Source organism: Trachypithecus francoisi, unplaced genomic scaffold, assembly GCF_009764315.1.
Source record: "Trachypithecus francoisi isolate TF-2019V2 unplaced genomic scaffold, Tfra_2.0 Lachesis_group21, whole genome shotgun sequence".
Classification (NCBI taxonomy): Eukaryota; Metazoa; Chordata; class Mammalia; order Primates; family Cercopithecidae; genus Trachypithecus; species Trachypithecus francoisi.
This window is the reverse complement of record NW_022681467.1, coordinates 8163291-8183207: the sequence shown is the minus strand read 5'-3', so window position 1 is coordinate 8183207 and position 19917 is coordinate 8163291. Positions and strand designations below refer to the sequence as shown.

The window sequence follows — 19917 nt, the reverse complement described above, 5'->3', positions numbered from 1 at the left end:
CAGTTCTTTAAAAATATGGGCTTTTTGAGGTTAATTTTGAAAACTTATACGACTAAGAATATCTTCATTTCACTTTTTCATTTAAATGATAGCAGTCATATAAAATTGTTACTTTGTTTTTTCCATTGATATTTTGAAATTATGACTTCATTATCATCTTACATACAGTGTCACTCCTGAGAACCCTGGTACTGATAAGAAATAGACATTTTTGACTGGGCGCAGTGGCTCATGCCTGTAATTCCAGCACTTTGGGAGGCCGAGGCAGGCAGATCACTTGAGGCCAGGAATTTGAAACCAGCCTGGAGAACATGGTGAAACCCCGTCTCTACTAAAAATAAAAAAATTAGCCAGGCCTGGTGGTGCATGCGTATAATCCCAGCTGCTTGGGAGGCTGAGGCTTGAGAATCATTTGAACCAGGGAGGCGAAGGTTGCAGTGAGCCGAGATCATGCCACTGCACTCCAGCCTGGGTGATAGGGCGAGACTCTCTCTCAAAAAAAAATTTTTTTGTTGTTTCTTATCAATTAAGTGGCCTCCTTGTTTTATTCTCCCATCACCTAAAATTTTCAAAATTTTCTCTTTGTTTTTGATCTTTAATTAGTGCATGTTAAGGGTCTTTTATTTTCTCTTTTTAAAGCTTTATTTTCTTTTTTCTATTTTTTTATTTTCCAGCACATCCAAAACGCAGAAATTGTGTTTGTTCTCATTTGTCTTACTTGACAACTCTGTTCTTTTGGTCAGAGGTATTTTACATGCTTCTTGGCATTTATCCTGCTTGGTGTTCGCTGAGCTTCCTGAATGTGTGGTTTGGTGTCTGACATTAAATTGGGGGTATTCTCAGTCATTATTGCTTCAAATATTTCTTCTATTCCTTTCTGTCTTCTAGTGTTCCCATTGTGTGTTTATTACACCTTTCGTAGTTTTCCACAGTTCTTGGATAGTCTGTTTTGTTCTTTTTTTAATCTTGTTTGTCTTTGCTTTTCAGTTTTGGAAGTTTTCACTGACAAATCCTCAAGTTTAGAGATTCTTTACTCACCTATGTCAGTCTACAAATGAGCCCATCATCAAAGGCAACCTTCATTTTGGGTAGTGTTTTTTATCTCTAGCATTTCTTTTTGATTCATTTTCAGAGTTTTCATCTCTTTGTTTTAATTGCCCATCAGTTCTTGCATGTTGTATACTTTGTCCATTAAGCCCTTAACATATTAAATATATTATAGGCATACCTTGTTTTATTCACATTGCTGTATTGTACTTCCCAGATACTGCATTTTGTACAAATGGGAGGTTTGTGACAATCTTATGTCGAGCAAGGCTGTTGGCACCATTTTTCTAGTAGTGTGTGCTTACTTTGTGTCTCTGTGTCTCACGTTTTGGTAGTTTTTGCATTATTTCCAACTTTTTTCATTATTATTGTATCTTTTATGGTGATCTGTGATCAGTGATCTTTGATGTTACTTATTGTAATTGTTTTGGGGCACCATGAACCACACCCATATGAGATAATGAACTTAATTGGTAAATGTGTGTTTTCTGACTATTCCACTAACCAGCTGTTCCCCATGTTTCCCCCTCTCCTTGGGGCTCCCTATTCCCTGAATCAAAAATATTGGAATTAGGTCAGTTAACCCTACAATGGCCTCTAAGTGTTCAAGTAAAAGGAAGAGTTATACTTCTCTCACTTTAAATAAAAAACTAGAAATGATTAAGTTTAGTGAGGAAAGCATTTCAAAAGCAGAGACAGGCCGAAAACTAGGCCTCTTGTGCCAAACAATTAGCCAAGGTGTGAATGCAAAGGAAAAGTTCTTGAAGGTCATTAAAGGTGCTACTCCAGTGAGTACACGACTGATAAAAAATCGAAGTAGCCTTATTGCTGATATGGAGAGAGTTTGAGTGGTCTGGATAGAAGATCAAACCAGCCACAATATTCCCTTAAGCTAAAGCCTAATCCAGAGTAAGGTTTAATTCCGTAAACTCTTTAATTCCGTAAAGGCTTAGAGAAGGGAGGAATCTACAGAAGAAAAGTTGAAGCTAGCAGAGGTTGGTTCATGAGGTTTAGGAAAGAAGTCGACTCTATAACACAAAAGAGTGCAAGATAAAGCAGCAATTGCTAATGTAGAAGCAGCAACACGTTATCTAGAAGACCTAGCTAAGATCATTGATGGAAGTGGCTGCACTAAGCAAGATGTTCACTGTAGATGAAACAGCCTTCTATTTGAAGAAGATGCCACCTAGGACTTTCATAGTTAGAGAGAAGTCAGTGCCTAGCTTCAGAGCTTCAAAGGACAAACCAACTGTCTTGTTAGGGGCTAATGCAACTGGTGACTTTCAGTTGGAGCCAATGATCATTTACTCTTCCAAAAATCTTAGGGCCCTTATAAATTATCCTGAATCTACCCTGGCTGTGCTCTATAAATATAGCAACAAAGCTTGGATGACAGCATATCTGTTTACAGCATGGTTTACTGAATATTCTAAGCCCACTATTGAAAGCTACTACTCAGAGAAAAAGATTATTTTCAAACAATTGCTGCTCATTGTCAATCTACCTGGTTACCCAAGAGTTCTGATGGAGAGGTTTAAGATTAGTATTATTTTCATGCTTGCTAAAACAACATCCATTCTGTAACCCGTGGATCAAGGAGTAATTTTGACTTTAAAGTCTTATCATTTAAGAAGTTTTGTAAGGCTATAGCTATTATAGATAGTGATTTCTCTGATGGATCTGGGCAAAGACACTGAAACCTTCTGGAAAGGATTCACCATTCTAGATGCCATTAAAACATTTGTGATTCATGGGAGGAGTCAAAATTTCAGCATTCACAGGAGTTTGGAAGAAGTTGATTCCAAGCCTCATGGATGACTTTTGAGGGGTTCAAGACTTCAGTGGAAGAAGTCACTGTGGATGTAGTGGAAAGAGCAAGAGAACTAGAATTAGAAGTGGAGCCTGAAGATGTGACGGATAAATGTCGTGATAAAACTTGAATGGATAAGGTTGCTTCTTATGAATGAGTAAATAAAGTGGTTTTTTGAGATGCTATCTACTCCTGGGAAAGATGCTATGAACATTGTTGAAATTTCACAACAAAAGATTTAGAATATTGCATAAACTTACTTGATAAGTTAGTGGCACAGTTTGACTCAAATTTTGAAAGAAGTTATGTTGTGGGTGAAATGCTATCAAGCAGCATCACATGGCTGGGTGCAGTGGCTCATGCCTGTAATCCCAGCACTTGGGGAGGCCGAGGCGGGCGTATCACCTGAGGTCAGGAGTTTGAGACCAGCCTGGCCAACATGGTGAAACCCTGTCTCTACTAAAAATACAAAAATTAGCCAGGCGTGGTGGTGTATACCTGTAGTGTGTAAGGTGGTGTTCACATCTTTTGTAAAAGGAAGAGCAGGTTAATGTGGCATACTTCATTGTCTTCTTTTAAGAAATTACCCCAGCCATCCCAACCTTCAGCAGCCACCACCACACTGATCAGTTGGGAACCATCAATATTGAGGCAAGAGCCTCTACCAGTAAAATGATTGACTCACTGAAGGCTCAGATGATCATTGGCATTTTTTAGCAATAAAGTATTTAAAATTAAGTCATACTTTTTTTTTTAGACATAATGCTGTTGTTGCGCACAACAATATAGTGTCCACTTTTTTTTTTTTTTTTTTGAGATAGAGTCTCACTCTGTCACCCAGGCTGGAGTGTAGTGGCATGATCTTGGCTGACTGCAGCCTCCGCCTCCTGGGTTCAAGTGATTCTTCTGCCTCAGCCTCCCAAGTAACTGGGACTACAGGTGTGTGCCACCAAGCCCAGCTAATTTTTGTATTTTTAGTAGAGACAGTATATCACCATATTGGCCAGGCTGGTCTCGAACTCCTGACCTTGTAATCCACCTGCCTCGGCCTACCAAAGTGCTGGGTTACAGGCATGAGCTACCACGCCTGGCCAACTTTTTTTTTTTTTTTTTGAGACAGGGTCTCACTGTCACCCAGGCTGGAGTGTAGTGGCACAATCATGGCTCACTGTAGCTGTCAGTTGACTTCCTGGACTCATGCAGTCCTCCCACTTCAGCCTCCCAGTGTGCTGGGATTACAGGCATGAGCCGCCACACCTGGTCTTAAACATAATTTTTATATGCACTGGGACACCAAAAATTTGTACAGCTTGCTTTATTATGACATTCACTTTATTGCAGTGATCTGACATGGATCCTGCAATGTCTCTGAGGTATGCCTATATTTTAAATTCCCAGTCCAGTAGTTGTAACATCTTTGCCATATCTCAGTCTGGTTCTGATGTTTGTTCTGTTTCTTCAAGCTGTGCTTTTTTGCCTTTAGTATACCTTGTAATTTTTTGTTGAAAGCGGAAGATGATGTTCTGGGTAAGGGGAGCTGTGATAAGTAGGCTGTTGGAAATGTGGGAGGTGTGGGCAGGGAAAGCCCTCTATAGCTCTGTGAGTAGTTCTCAGTCTTTTTTGAGCCTGTGCTCTGGGCTGGGAACCAAAAGTGCTTCTCAGTTTCCTCCCCAGTCAGCTGGGACAGGATGGCTAGAGGGGGTGAAGTTAGGTATTTCTCTTCCTCCAGGTGAGTTAGGCTCTGATTAAATCCCAATAGGTTAGGCTCTGATAAAAATAACTTCTCCTGAGGGCAGGTGTTTACTAAGGACACAGTGCTGTGTTTTATTTTAAGATGTTTCCTTTTCCCCTCCTCCAGCTGGAATCAGGAGGGGAGTTTTCTTTGAAATTCACTGTGAGAACCTGGTCCAACTTCTGGAGGTAAACCTTGTGGAGTGGAGTTTTATCCTTAGACTTGAGCCTTCAGCAGTTCTTCAGTTCTTCAGGGCTTTTCCCCCTGGATGCTGGTTCCCACAGAGGCTCTGCTCCCGTGTGCTGTGATTCTCTTACTCTCCAAATTTGAGGGCAGTGGTTTGCCTTGTTATCTCATGTCTTTTACGGATCTACAAGAGTTTTTGATTTTTCAGTTTGTTCAGTGGTTTACTTGTTAGACTGGAGGAATGACTTCTAAGCTTCTTACCTGCCAGACTGGAAACCAGAAGTCCTTGGATATGCTGCTGTGATCTGGGAAATTCCCCATTATTGCTTCTTTAAGTATGTTCCTCCTTTATCTTTTCCTCTTCTGGACTCTGAATATGGATGTTAACACCATTACTTCTTTTTTTTTTTTTTTGTCTTTTCTTTGCTTCTTTAACGAAATCCTTAACCAGTCCCTGACATCATTTGTCGAGTGCTTTATTTCAGTGATCATATGTTTAGTATCTGGTAATGAATAAGAGATACTTCATAACTAGTCATTCCAGCTTCCAGGCTCCTCCATTACCTTGGAGGCTATTTCTTATGCTTTTTCTTCCATAACAGCTTTATTAAGATACAGTTCATATACCTTACAATTCACCTATTTAAAGTGTACAATTCACAGGTTCCTAATATATTCACAGAGTTGAACCATAATCAATTTTAGAACATTTTGTTAACCCAGAAAGAAGCCCTGAACCCTTTAGCTGTTACTACCCAAAACTCCCTATTCCTGCTGCCCATGAGTTGACTTCTGCCTCTGTAGAATTACGTACTCTGGACATTTCACTTAAATGGAGTCATATAATATGTGGCCTTTGGTGAACACTTTCTTTCACTTAGCATAATGTTTTCAAGATTCATCCATATTGTAACATGTATTAGTATTCCTAAATATGGCTTAATATTCCATTGTATGGCTAGACCACATTTGGTTTATCCATTCATCAGTTGATGGACTTTTGGGTTGTTTCTACCTTTTGACTATGAACATAGATACTGCTTTAAACATATGTATACAAGTTTTTGTGTGGACACACGTTTTTATTTCTCTGGGTGTAGATCTAGGAGTGGAATTGCTGGGTCAAATGTGACTCTATGTTTAACTTTTTGAAGAATTGCTAGACTGTCTTCCAAAGTGGCTGTGCCGTTTTACATTCCCACCAAGCAGGGTATGAAGATTCGGATTTCTCCACACATCCTTGCCATATTGTTGTTGTCTTTTTTATTATAGCCATCCTAGTGAGTATGAAGTGTAGTATCTCATTGCAGTTGTGATTTGCATTTCTTTGATGACTGTTATACTTTAAAATTCTTGTCTGTTTGGTAAATTAAGTGTGCCTTTTCCTGTAATAGCTTGTTTAGTTTGTTATCCTTTTGTTTTCTTGCACCTTTTTTTTTTTTTTTTTTTTGAGGTGGATTTTCACTGTTGTTGCCCAGGCTGGAGTACAGTGATGTGATCTCGACTTACTGCAACCTCTGCCTCCTGGGTTCAAGCAGTTCTGCCTCAGTCACCCAAGTAGCTGGAATTACAGGCGCCCGCCACCACACCCAGCGAATTTTTGTATTTTTATTAGAGACAGGGTTTCATCATGTTGGTCAGGCTGGTCTTGAACTCCTGACCTCAGGTGATCCACCCACCTCAGCCTCCCAGAGTGCTGGGATTACAGGCATGAGCCACAGCACCTGGTGATTTTCTTGCACTTTTAATTTACAGGTCTTGATTTTTTTTTTCCTCTGTGAGCTCATACCCCCTTAGTGTTTTCAGCACCTTTGCTGGCAGTTTACACCTGGGGGAGAGAGCAAAAGCCTGGTTCCTAGCTTTTCACCCTGTCAGCAAGTTTAGTAAAATGGGAGGTTCTGGGCAAAACCACTTCTCATCCTCTCTTTCTCCCACAATCAGCCACCGTCTTCTCTCAGGGAACCTCCCAGGACCTCTCGCCCAGGTGCTGCTTTTGATCTCCCCCTGGTGTTGCTTCCTAGGACTGTGGGATGCTCAGGGGCTGCCCAGAGTGGTGTCCACCCTCCACCCAGGAAGGCTCTAGTGCCGCTCTGGTGTTACCTTCCAGCTGATACGTAGCTGGCAAAGTTGATTGGCAGTGATCTACCTCTCCCAGAGAAGTGCTTGGGGGAGGACATGGCTTAACCAAGCAGCCCCTGACCCATCTGTGGGGCACAGCCTTTTTCTGCCCTCTCTACTCTGCTGCCTCACTTGTACCCAGCCACCCGTCACCTCCCCAGGCTTTCTCCCAGCCTTGTGTTTTGCCTTCCCTCTCATGTCTGGAGCGTCTCTCAGATGGGCTTGGAAGGGGACCAAGCAGCCCACCTAGCTCTCCATTTTGTTGAGAACTAGAAGTTTAAAGAAATTCATTTAACATTTTTTCACACTTATTTGACATTGGGATGCTTTTTTTTCCCACACTTTGCCATTCAGCAAATGTAAGTCAAGTACGTAACATACGCCAAGAGCCGTAACATGGGTCAAACCTGTAATCCCAGCAATTTGGGAGGCCAAGGCAGGCAGGTCACTTGAGCTCAGGAGTTTGAGACCAGCCTGGGCAACATGAGGAAACCTTGTCTCTACCAAAAAAACACAAAAATTAGCCAGGTGTGGTGACGTGTGCTACTCAGGAGGCTGAGGTGGGAGGATCGTTTGAGCCTAGGAGGTCAAGGCTGTAGTGAGCCATGATCATGCCACTGCACTCCAGCCTGAGCAACTGAGTGAGACTGTCTCAAAAAAAAAAAAAAAAGCGGGTGTAGTGGCTCATGCCTGTAATCCCCGCACTTTGGGAGACTGAGGTGGGCAGATCATGATGTCAGGAGTTCAAGACCAGCCTGGCCAACATAATGAAACCCCGTCTCTACTAAAAATACAAAAATTAGCTAGGCTTAGTGGTATGTGCCTGTAGTCCCAGCGGTTCAGGAGACTGAGGCAGGAGAATCGCTTGAATCCGGGAGGTGGAGGTTGCAGTGAGCTGAGATGATGCCACTACATTCTAGCTTGGGCAACAGAGTGAGATTTCATCTCAAAAAAAAACAAAACACAAAAAGTGCCAAGTGCTATTCTAGCAGGGGGTCTGCTGTGAACTAAGACAGAGTAGGTCCCTGTCCTTAGGCAGGGGACGTCCTTGAGCAGGGAGCTGACATTAACTAGCTCGCCAGGCAAATAAGATTACATCATGCAGAGTGAACGCGGGGACAGTGGAGGAGTAGCGGGCAGGAGCACTGCTCTATGGGGGTTCAGGACAGCCTCTCTGAGGAGGCAGCACTTGAACTAAGTCCACAAGGAGGAGCCAGGGTGATGAAGGGTCAGGGTGGAAGGTCCAGGCGGAGGCCCTGAAGCAGGAGTTAGATTGGTGTATGTGGCTGGAACCTAGTGATGGCAGAGGGAACAGGTTGGTAACTAATGAGGCCACTGGGGTGACAGGGGCCAGATCCTGCAGGATCCTGCAGGTCGTAAGTGAGGAGTTTGAACTGCATTCTGAACATGTGGTAGGAAGCCATGTCGGAGTTTTGCTCAAGGGAAGTGAATTTGTGTTTTTAGAAGGCTCTGGCCTCTGTGTCAAGAGTGGATAGTATGGGTGTAAGAGTGGGAGCAGAGAGACCAATGGGAGGCGGTGGATCCAAGCAGCATTGGGAGTGGTTTACACTAGAGTGGGAAGAAGTTAGGGGGCTGTATAACTTGGATGGAGCTCCCCAGAACTTACCATGAGACATTAACCAGATAATGAGAGTATTCTGTGCAGTAAGTAGTTCAGTGGCTGGTGTTTCAGTTATCTGTTGCTGCATTATAAACCACTCCAAAACTTAGCGGCTTTTGATACCTGTATCTTTTTTCTGATCCTGTGGATTGACTGGGTACTACTGGGTGGTTCTTTACTTAGTAGGCTGAAGGCTGGGGTCACTCGTGCTGCATTAACCTGGGAGCTAGTTTGGGATTGGAATGACCAGGAGAACCTCTCTTCCTCCAGAGTCCATCTCCCTGTGGCCTCTAGTCATTAACTGATCTAGCTGGACTCCAGGAGGAAGAAAGTGGAACCAAGCCACCAGTTGTCTTAAGACCTAGACTCAAAAGTCCCAGAAAGTTATTTCTGCTACTTTCTGATTGGTCAGAGCCATTCACAAGGTCCACCCAGCTTCAGGGGGAGGGGAAATTGATCCTGCCTTTTGGTATGAGGAGCCATTTACACCTGTAGGGATGGAGGAATTGTTAGTGGCTGTATTTAGAAATTACATACCACACTTTTCAGTTTTACCTTGAAACTGACTTTACGCCTTGGAAGAATTCAAAGTTGGCCTTTGAAAATTTTGGTGTCCAGTTTGGGAAGGTATGAAAGCAAATTATAATGGAAGGAATCTTGCTCTTTTCTTTTAACAAAGTTATTTTCTAGGTTAACAGCAAACTGATTCTACAAAAACAACTCAGGTTTTTAAACTGAATCCAACGCTTCGCAAACAACTTTATAAATGTGCCTTTTAATCTTCCATCTGATTTCTTTGCTATAAAGCCCTAATTGCACATGTTCTGTTAGTACATGACTGAGAGCCCTGGAGCGGCAGTCACTGAAGAACAACATATTTCCAGTCCAGCTCTTGGGGTTTGAAAGGAAATACATAAAATCCACCAAGTCTGTTAGAATACCTTCCTAGGGAACAGAGACCTCTTCCTCACTGAACCCCTGATAGGACCTCTGTGCTACTGAAATTTATTTTAGGGATGATATTCTACATCACTCCCATTTTTGTCGAATATATTCACTAGAAAAGAGATTATATTAGTCTGTTTTCACACTGCTGATAAAGACATAACCTGAGATTGGGAAGAAAAAGAAGTTTAATTGGACTTAGAGTCCCACCTGGCTAGGGAGGCCTCAGAATCATGGTGGGAGGCAAAAGGCACTTCTTACATCGTGGTGGCAAAAGAAAAATGAGAAAGATGCAAAAGCGGAAACCCCTGATAAAACCATCGGATCTCGTGAGACTTATTCACTACCATGAGGACAGTATGGTGGAAACTGCCCCCATGATTCAAATTATCTCCCACTGGGTCTTTCCCACACCGTGTGGGAATTATGGGAATACAATTCAAGATGAGATTTGAGTGGAGACACAGAGCCAAACCATATTATTCCACCCCTGGCCTCTCCAAATCTCGTGTCCTCACATTTCAAAACCAATCATGCCTGCCCAACAGTCCCCCAAAGTCTTAACTCATTTCAGCATTAACCCAAAAGTCCACAGTCCCAAGTCTCATCTGAGACAAGGCAAATCCCTTCTGCCTATGAGCCTGTAAAATCAAAAGCAAGCTAGTTACTTCCTAGATACAGTAGGGGCACAGGTATTGGGTAAATATAGCAGTTCTACGTGGGAGAAATAGGCCAAAACAAAGGGGTTACAGGGCCCATGCAAGCTTGAATTACAGCAGGGCAAATTCTAAATGATCTAAAATGATCTCCTTCAACTCCTTATCTTACATCCAGGTCACACTGATGCAAGAGGTAGGTTCCCAAAGTCTTAGGCAGCTCCACCCCTGTGACTTTGCAGGATATAGCCCTCCTCCTGGCTGCTTTCATGAGCTGGCATTGGAAAAGTGTCTGCAACTTTTCCAATTGCACAGTGCAAGCTGTCGGTAGATCTGCCATTCTTGGGTCCGGAGGACAGTGGCCCTCTTCTCACAGCTCCACTGGCAGTGCCCCAGTAGGGACTCTGTGGGGGGCTCTGCACTGCCCTAGCAGAGATTTTCTATAAGGGCCCCGCCCCAGCCGCAAACTTTTGCCTGGGCATCCAGGTGTTTCCATCCATCTTCTGAAATCTAGGTGGAGGTTCCCAAACCTCAATTCTTGACTTCTGTGCACCCTCAGGCTCAACACGAAGTGGCAGCTGCCAAGGTTTGAGGCTTGCACCCTCTGAAACCATGGGCCGAGCTGTTCCTTGGTGCCTTTTAGCAATGACTGGAGCAGCTGGGGTGCAGGGCAGCAAGTCCCCAGGCTGCCTTCTAGGCTTCCAGGTCTATGATGGGAGGGGCTGCCATGAATACCTATGGCATGCCCTGGAGATTGTCTTGGGGATTAACATTCAGCTCCTTGTTACTTATGCAAATTTCTGCAGCCAGCTTGAATTTCTCCTCAAAAAATGGGTTTTTCTTTTCTACTGTATTGTCAGGCTGCACATTTTCTGAACTTTCATGTCCTGTTTCCCTTTTAAAATGGATGCTTTTAACAGCACCCAAATCACCTTTTTTTTTTTTTTTGAGACAGAGTCTTGCTCTGTTGTCCAGGCTGGAGTGCAGTGGTGCGATCTTGGCTCACTGCAACCTCTGCCTCCCAGATTCCAGTGATTTTCCTGCCTCAGCCTCCCAAGTAGCTGAGATTACAGGTGTGTGCCACTATGCCTGGCTAATTTTTGTATTTTTAGTAGAGACAGGGTTTCACTATGTTGGCCAAGCTGGTCTTGAACTCCTGACCTCAGATGATCCGCCCATCTCAGTCTCCCATAGTGCTGGGATTACAGGCATGAGCCACTATGCCTGTCCTTCAAGTCACCTCTTGAATGCTCTGCTGCTTAGAAATTTCTTCCACCAGATACCCTAAATTGTCTCTCTCAAATTCAGAGTTCCACAGATCTCTAGGGAAGGGACAAAATGCCGCCAGTCTATTTGCTAAAACATAGTAAGAGTCACCTTTGCTCCAATTCCCAACAAGTTATTTATCTCTATCTGAGATCACCTCAGCCTGGACCTTATTGTTCATATCACTATCAGCATTTTTGTCAAAGCCATTCAACAAGTCTCTAGGAAGTTCCAAACTTTCCCACATTTTCCTGTCTTCTTATGAGTCCTCCAGACTATTTCAGCCTCTGCCTTATACCCAGTTCCAAAGTCATTTCCACATTTTCAGATATTTTTTCAGCAACACCCCACTCCTGGTACCAATTTATTATATTAGTCCGTTTTCGTGCTGCTGATAAAGACATATCCAAGACTGAGAAGAAAAAGAAGTTTAATTGGACTTACAGTTCCACGTGGCTGGGTAGGCCTCAGCATCATGGCAGGAGGCGAAAGACACTTCTTAGAGTGCGGTGGCAAGAAACAAATGAGGAAGATGCAAAAGCAGAAACCCCTGATAAACCATCAGATCTCGTGAGGCTTATTCACTACCATGAGAACAGTATGGTGGAAACTGCCCCCATGATTCAAATGATCTCCCATCAGGTCCCTCCCACAACACAAAGGAATTAAGGGAGCGCAATTCAAGATGAGATTTGTCTGGGAACACAGAGCCAAACCATATCAGAGATGTATTTCAAAAATTCTATATACAGTAGTAGTTGGCCCTAGTGGCTCTTTGGATAACAGAGTGATCATATAATATGACCCAGGTGTGTGTTACCTACTTGATACTAGTGCTGCTTAATATTTAGTGAATGGGTTGAAGGCATAATATAGACGAAGTGAAGCCTAGAGAAGCTGCAAACCCAGTGTTCAATCCTGCATCTCTCTCACTCTAATGAGTTAAAAATTTTTTTTAATGATTTCATAATTTTAAAATTACTATTTTGATCTTAAACAGCTGGGGTTAGTTTTTTATGTCTATGCAAAGATGTCGACAAACTTTGTATTGAAGTTTGAGCTTTCCAAATAAGTAATACAAAAAGACCTACTTTTTGACACGTAAAAATATGATACTAATTATATGGAAATTAACCAATCCTCAGAGTAATTTTATTTCTTTTTTTTTTCTTTTTCTTTTTCCTTTTTTTTTTTTTTTTTTTTTTGAGACAAAGTCTCTCTCTGTCGCCCACGCTGGAGTGCAGTGGCACAATCTCGGCTCACTGCAAGCTCCACCTCCTGGGTTCACGCCATTCTCTTGCCTCAGCCTCCCAAGTAGCTGGGACTACAGGCACACCTGCCACCACGGCCGGCTAATTTTTGTATTTTTAGTAGAGACGGGGTTTTACCGTGTTAGCTGGGATGGTCTTGATCTTCTGACCTTGTGATCTGCCCTCCTTGGCCTCCCAAAGTGTTGGGATTGCAGGCGTGAGCCACTGCACCCAGCCTGAGTAATTTTATTTCTATGTAACCAGTGTTTCTTTCTCGTAGACTTCCTTGCCATCCAGGAAGGGATTTCGACACCAGACCACCAAGTTTTTGTATCGCTTGGTGGGATCAGAAGATATGGCTGTGGACCAGAGTATTGTCAGCCCTTATACCTCTCGGATCTTGAAACCTTATATCAGGTATATGGAGAACTAGAGATGTGATGTCAGGTGTGTCATGAGAGCTAATGATTGTGGTTTCTGTGCCCTGTTCTCCTGTTAGAGAGAATAAAGATAGCAAACTGTGAGCAGCATTGGCAAGGACTGAGTTCTGTGCTTCACCTCCAGTTTTGTCCTTTGCTTGTTTCAACTCTGCTTTTTTGCAGAGAACATGGTCCTTTGAAAGAAACTTAAAAAGCAAGAATAAATTAACTGAAAGATTGCTTTGTGATTATCATAATCATTATTTTATTATTATTATTATTTTTTGAGACAGACTCTCGCCCTGTCACCCAGGCTGGGGTGCAGTGGTGCAATCTTGGCTCACTGTAACCTCTGCCTCCGGGGTTCAGGGAATTCTCTAGCCTCAGCCTTCTGAGTAGCTGGGATTATAGGCATGCACCACCAAGCCCAGCTAATTTTTATATTTTTAGCAGAGACAGGGTTTCACCATGTTGGCCAAGCTGGTCTTGAACTCCTGACCTCAAGTGATCCGCCCGGCTTGGCCTCCCAAAGTGCTGGGATTACAGGCATGAGCCACTGGGCCCGGCCCTCATTATGTTATTTTAAATACTAAAGTTGTATATTTTTAGTCTGAAGTGAAAAAATGTGAAAGACGTCTCAGTTGAACCTCCATCTGGACTGGATGTATATGAAACAGTTTCCAATAATGAATCTCATTGTCCAGGCAATGAAGTGGAAGCTGAGCTTGCTAGAGAGGTCCCAGCAGTGTCTGGCACTGTAAATGAGAGCACATTATTGCACTCATTACACTACAGCTGCCCTGCAGCTCCATGATCACCCTCACCCTCCATGCCAGCACCACATTCCTGGGCAGGCACAGTGAGAAGCTGTTTGTGAGCCTGCTCCAAGCTCACTTTGTCTCTGGTGTTCCCCAAATGCCCCACAAAGTTGAATGTTCCCTCTTCTGGCCTCCAAGGCACTGGTGATGCATCCTCATGCCTGACTCCTCGGAGTGAATCTGATGCTGTTTCTGTTTCCTCACTTTGTTCATGAAGGCACCTGGTACAGTCCCTGGTGGTTACAGAGGGCTTTAGCCTGATGAATGTTCAGAGTGAATTTTAGATTTCATACATAAAAGTATAGCTGTAATCAAGCCAGCTTCATGTAAAACAGTGCAAGTTACTTTAAAGTTTGAAGCAGATCAAAGAGTTTATAGGAGTCAAAAAGCTAGGAATAATACCAGGTATTTTTCTTGACTTAAATTTGTTTATCTTCTGTGGTACCGGAGGCGTGATTATGAAACAAAGCCACCCAAACTGCAGCTCCTGTCACAGATTCGTTCCCACCTGCACAGGAGCGACCCTCACTGGACGCCAGAGCCCGACGCGCCTCTCGATTACTGTTATGTGCGGCCAAATCACATCCCAACGATCAACTCCATGTGTCAGGAGTTTTTCTGGCCTGGTATGTTCCCCCTCCCAAACCAGGCAGGTCATTTTTCTGTACAGTCCATTCTAGCAATTTTTAAAATTAGTTTATGTGATATCCTTAAGATTTTTATTTATGATTTCATTTAGTTTGTCTCTGCTAATATAGAAATACTAAAATACAAATACTTCTTGTTTTCCTAAAATCTAGAAGAAGCCAGCAATAAACAGTGTTTTTGTTTGTTTCTCTTCCCTGTTTGTCTCTGCTTCCAGAGTAAAAGATTCATCCTGTTTTGCTTCTGCATATATTTAGATACCAGGTAATGTCTATCAAAGATACACAGACTGGTAGCTTGGGCGTGTTTGAACACTTTTGTTTTTGGCTTAATAATTCTTTATGTTTATTTAGCTGTTCCTTAGGGAGTGTTAGTACAGCCAGAAGGTGTTTTTTAAAAGCCAAATACCCTGATCACAGACTTTGAGAATAAGGGTAGACCTAGTATAATTTGTCATTTTATCAGCCTTAACAAAATTGCCTCTGAAGACTAAAGTCATTAATTAAAGGAACACATTTTTGTTGCTAAATATAAACTGTTCTTTGTGGATCTGCTTTCCCATGCTGCCTTAAAACCTAAAGGAAATAATACATACCTTTCAGATGTTAGATACGATTTCATCAAGATTAGAGCTGTGTCGCCTTTATTGTCACATAATCACATAGCCGTGCATGTGGTGGCAGAGCTGCACTCACTCTTTGGGAGTCATATTGAGCCAAAAGTAACATTCTGGGAGCATCTCCTGCTTCCTGCCCTTATGTTACGTGCCTTCCATACATTATGCATAGAACCATATTTTACTTATTTTTTGTGAAAGGTATCATTTGTACAAAAGAGCTTATAAATCATATGTGTGTGGGGTAAAGGATATGATAGAACACGCTTGGGGGATCTTTATTCAACCCTGTCAGGTCTAGGTGTGCTCTTCATGTTACGCATTGCAGGAACGGAGTCTCTGAGACATTTTGAAATGTGCCAAGCCACACATGGTAGAGGAGGCTGAGTTCAAAGCCAGCTGTGTCCAATTCTGAACTTGTGCACTGCTACCTACCCTATTCTGCCACTCTTCTTTTAACATATGTACTTAGAAAATACTATGTTAATTTCAGTGTTTTCTAAAATTCACTCTTATTTTTATGATCTGGATGTGTGGTATCTATGTTACCTCCAGTTTTGGTGGTTTTTGTTTTTTTTAGCATGCAGGTGTAGCCATGTGTACCTGCTGAACAGCTTGGTGTTCCTTAATTCTCAAAGGCATGTGGTTTGAGTCTCTGATGGTTTGTTTTCTTAGGCATTGACCTGTCTGAGTGTCTGCAGTACCCAGACTTCAGTGTTGTTGTTCTTTATAAGAAAGTCATCATTGCCTTTGGCTTCATGGTTCCCGACGTGAAATACAATGAAGCTTACATTTCATTTCTCTTTGTCCACCCTGAATGGAGAAGAGCAGGAATTGCAACTTTCATGATCTATCATCTGATTCAGGTAAGTTGTCTATGTTTATGATTTATCACCTGTGTCTGGGCTCCCCTGAACAACCTGGAGGAGGAATGAAGCTAAGCCAGCCTTTCCCAGCATGGCCCAATGGAATGGTTTCCTTGGAAACCAAGTGAAGAAAGCCAGTCATCAGCATTCATGAGGTTGTCAAAGCACACAGACAAAAATCTCTGACCCTGTAAAATAAGATTATTATTTAGACCCAGCTTTCATAGAAACCAGTTTGTGAACATGTGTAGTAAATAAAATGAGAAAACACCAAAAGCAAGAGCTTTAGGGTAGACTATTCATATTAGTAATAGCTGCTGCTCTTAGGATCATCACCTTCGCAACTCAGAGAAGTGAGGGTAGGACTATTATTTTTATTTTTTAAAATATTTGTAAACATTTTAGCACAACTGTATCAATAAGAATATATATATATATATATTTTGAGACAAGGTCTCATTCTGTCACCCAGGCTGGAGTGGGCACAATTATAGCTCACTGCAGCCTCAACCTCCTGGGCTCAAGTGATTTTCCCGCCTCAGCCTTCTGGGTAGCCAGGACCACAGGCGCACACTACCATGCCTGGCTGATTTTTTTAGGGACAGGGTCTCACTGTGTTGCCTGGTCTGTACTTGAACTCCTGGATTCAAGCAGTCCTCCCACCTCAGCCTCCCAAGTGCAAGGATTATGGGCATGAGCCACCGTGCCTAGCTACATATTTTATTATTGCTGATAGTTTTTAATTTTACTATCACTGTATAAGGCTGATATGAACCTTCTAAGATTTGATTCTAGTATTGAATTATAATTCATCCTTTGATATATTTGTATCACCTTTGAAGAAAACACACCATACACCAACATCAAAAACATGCAAGGATTTTTTTCCCCTAGAGTTTTTTTAGTCAGCTTTTACTTAGAAACCATTTGGTATGGAGGATTATATGTTATGCAGGCAAGATTCCTTTTAAAGAGGAGATGAAGATGATAAAAGTTGTTTCTCCAATTTTTAATGAAACTTGCTTAATAATTCCCAAATGTTGGCAGGAACCTGAGAACCATTTTCCTAGAAATTGCTTTTCTTCTCTCCTTAGGCGGTGACTGTGTAAATCACTCACTGAGTAATTAATATGTGCTACTTTGGGTGGTGGTTTTCTCTTCAGAGTTTCTCAGTTATTTCTATAGCACTCCCTTTCTCTGCCCCATCCCACCCAAGAGTTGATCTCTCAGTATGCGTCTTTTTAACCTAGGAGAGCACTTAGAGGATTTGCTGCCTTATCTGTCACTGGTAAGGGCCTGAAGACAGGGCAGCAATAGTACTTTGTCCTTGTGTGTGTGTGTCCTTGGTGCCCAGCATGAGGGCTGTACAGAGTCAGTCCCTGCTGAGTGTTTGCAAGGCCGGTGGAGGAGTGGTTCATCTTTGCAGGTGGGCACCTTCCCCTCCAGCCAGACCATACACCTGAGGGCCCAAACATAGGTGGCGCACAGTCGCTGGTACTCAATGATGGCCACGGTGAGATCACGTATATTTGCAATCTTGCAAACACTAACATGACCCCTCAAAATTTGCTTTAAAAACTTACAAGATGCTCTTGTTCCTGGCATACTAGTAAGTGCTCTCTTGACCTAAAAATTCCTATGGATACACATGGAAGTTAAGCAGAGAAAGCAGGTAGCTATCAGATGACGGTCAACAAAGGAGTTCTTAGAGGCCTGAGAGGACCATGGGTTATAAATCTCAAGGACTCTATCAACTTCAGTATTTCAGTGCCTTCTTTATTAAAAAGTAAGTTATTAAATGATAGGACTTTTGGGACACCTTACTCTGTGTAGCTGATTAAATAATCTAAGGACTTGCCTTGTGTTGATAGAATGATTGTTACTCTTTTCCCCTAAGATTAGGTCAAAGCTGAATATAGAAATCTCAGTTCTAAGAAGCTAATTCTGTCAGTTTTAGAGAGACAGAAGGTGGACTTTGGGATTCAGAAGGTCTGTACAAGGGCCTCAGGTTTTATAATTACATTCTTAATATTTCATGTTTGTACACATAATTTAGCAGGCTTAGTAAGGAATTTTTACAGGTTTTGGGGAGGTACAAGATAACATCTAGTTTTAAAAACAAAATTTATTTTGTTCTATATTTATTCAAGGTTATCATAGTGTTGGGTATTGAAATGTTTGACATACTTAAAGGTAATTGAGTTATAAATAATAAAGCTGACAATAGTAATATCCCCATTGATCCTTTGCTTCAAAGAAAAATAAAAAACGCCCAAAATACTATCGATTTCCTTGGTCTGGTGAATGTTTTGATCAGCAGCAAAATGTCATTCTGTTTCCAGCTGTTGCTAGGTGTTACAATGTCTCAGCCTCAGTCTCTGATTTCTCCAGTTTCCATAACTAACTGCCTACACTTAAAAGCGTTTCTTCACCTACTCATTTTCCCTCAGGCCTTTCCATTTTTATCTTGTATTTTTCCACTCTTTTGGCAGACCTGCATGGGCAAGGACGTAACCCTTCACGTCTCAGCAAGCAACCCCGCTATGCTACTGTACCAGAAGTTTGGATTCAAGACTGAAGAATATATATTAGATTTCTATGATAAATATTACCCGTTGGAGAGTACAGAGTGTAAACACGCATTCTTTCTGAGGCTCCGGCGCTGATGTGAATACAGCTCAAACAGAAATGCATGCACTATTGGAGAACAGATGGTGGAACAATCACTAAAGGCAGTGATTGATTTCACAGGGAGTCCTAATCTTCTCTGTGATTACTTGGTCCTTCAAACTCCCAACCAAAGTGAGAAAAGCGGCATGCAGTGAAATGAGCAGTGAGCAGCCCTTTAGCAAAATCACCCTCCAGTCCTGCCTGGAGATGCCTTCAGCCAGCATCCCAGACTCCACAGTTAAATGAACCATGTCATGGTCCTCCCTCCACCTGACGGTTTGTAAGAGTGAAAGAGCATCTAACCTGATGCTCTTGGAGAGAGAGAACCTGTCTGTTGTAACTTAAAGGATGAGAAAATGTGGTGTAGCTATTAAAGATTCATGCAGTCCCAAGAGGCACTGTCCTGTCCTGGGATGATGAGAGATTATGAGATGATTTCATAAACGGAATCCAACCCTGTGCCCAGCCATTGATATGTTGTCATTGAATCAAGGAGGATTTCTAGGGCACTGAAGTTTCGTTATTTCTTTTGCTGACTTTGGTTACAGTCAGAAAAAATAAACTAGATGTTTGTGTCTACATGTTCTACCTGTTCTGCCTATTAGCATCTTCCTGCAGGGACTTGGACCCATGGCCTGGGAGGTTGGTTTGGGATTGGGGTTGTTGGGCGGCCTGCCATTCACCTGGCTTATCCTGGCACTTCTCATGCCCAAGACAGTTGTTTCACAGGAGTGGAGGTGTGGGTGATGCAAGTAGAACCCTCTGTAGATGTACCCTGTATGGTCTGCAGGACTAGACTGTTTGCCTTATTTGTGGCTGTTGGAGATAGACTGTCAATCAGGTTGTTTGTGATCCAACAAGAACATTTCCAAAAGTATCAGGTGTTCTCAAATAAAAAGCTTTCTTTTTTTTTTTTTTTTTTTTTTTTTTTTTTTTTTTGAGATGGGAGTCTCGCTCCGCCGCCCAGGCTGGAGTGCTGTGGCCGGATCTCAGCTCACTGCAAGCTCCGCCTCCCGGGTTCACGCCATTCTCCTGCCTCAGCCTCCCAAGTAGCTGGGACTACAGGCGCCCACCACCTCGCCGGCTAATTTTTTTGTATTTTTTAGTAGAGACGGGGTTTCACCGTGTTAGCCAGGATGGTCTCGATCTCCTGACCTCGTGATCCGCCCGTCTCGGCCTCCCAAAGTGCTGGGATTACAGGCTTGAGCCACCGCGCCCGGCCTAAAAAGCTTTCTTTGCACAACCCATGGCC

At 42.6% G+C, this 19917-nt stretch overlaps 1 protein-coding gene across 1 annotated transcript in view; it reads left to right on the top strand.

Moving 5' to 3' along the window:
• Positions 1 to 19572, top strand: part of KAT14 (lysine acetyltransferase 14) — a 45471-nt gene extending 25899 nt beyond the window's left edge. Inside the window, exons 7-10 of the mRNA XM_033185526.1 lie at positions 12912 to 13048; positions 14319 to 14494; positions 15805 to 15995; positions 18488 to 19572. Coding sequence (XP_033041417.1) covers positions 12912 to 13048; positions 14319 to 14494; positions 15805 to 15995; positions 18488 to 18661 — 678 coding nt within the window. The 3' untranslated portion in view covers positions 18662 to 19572. The remainder of the gene's footprint in view (positions 1 to 12911; positions 13049 to 14318; positions 14495 to 15804; positions 15996 to 18487) is intronic.
• The last annotated feature ends 345 nt before the right edge of the window (positions 19573 to 19917 follow it).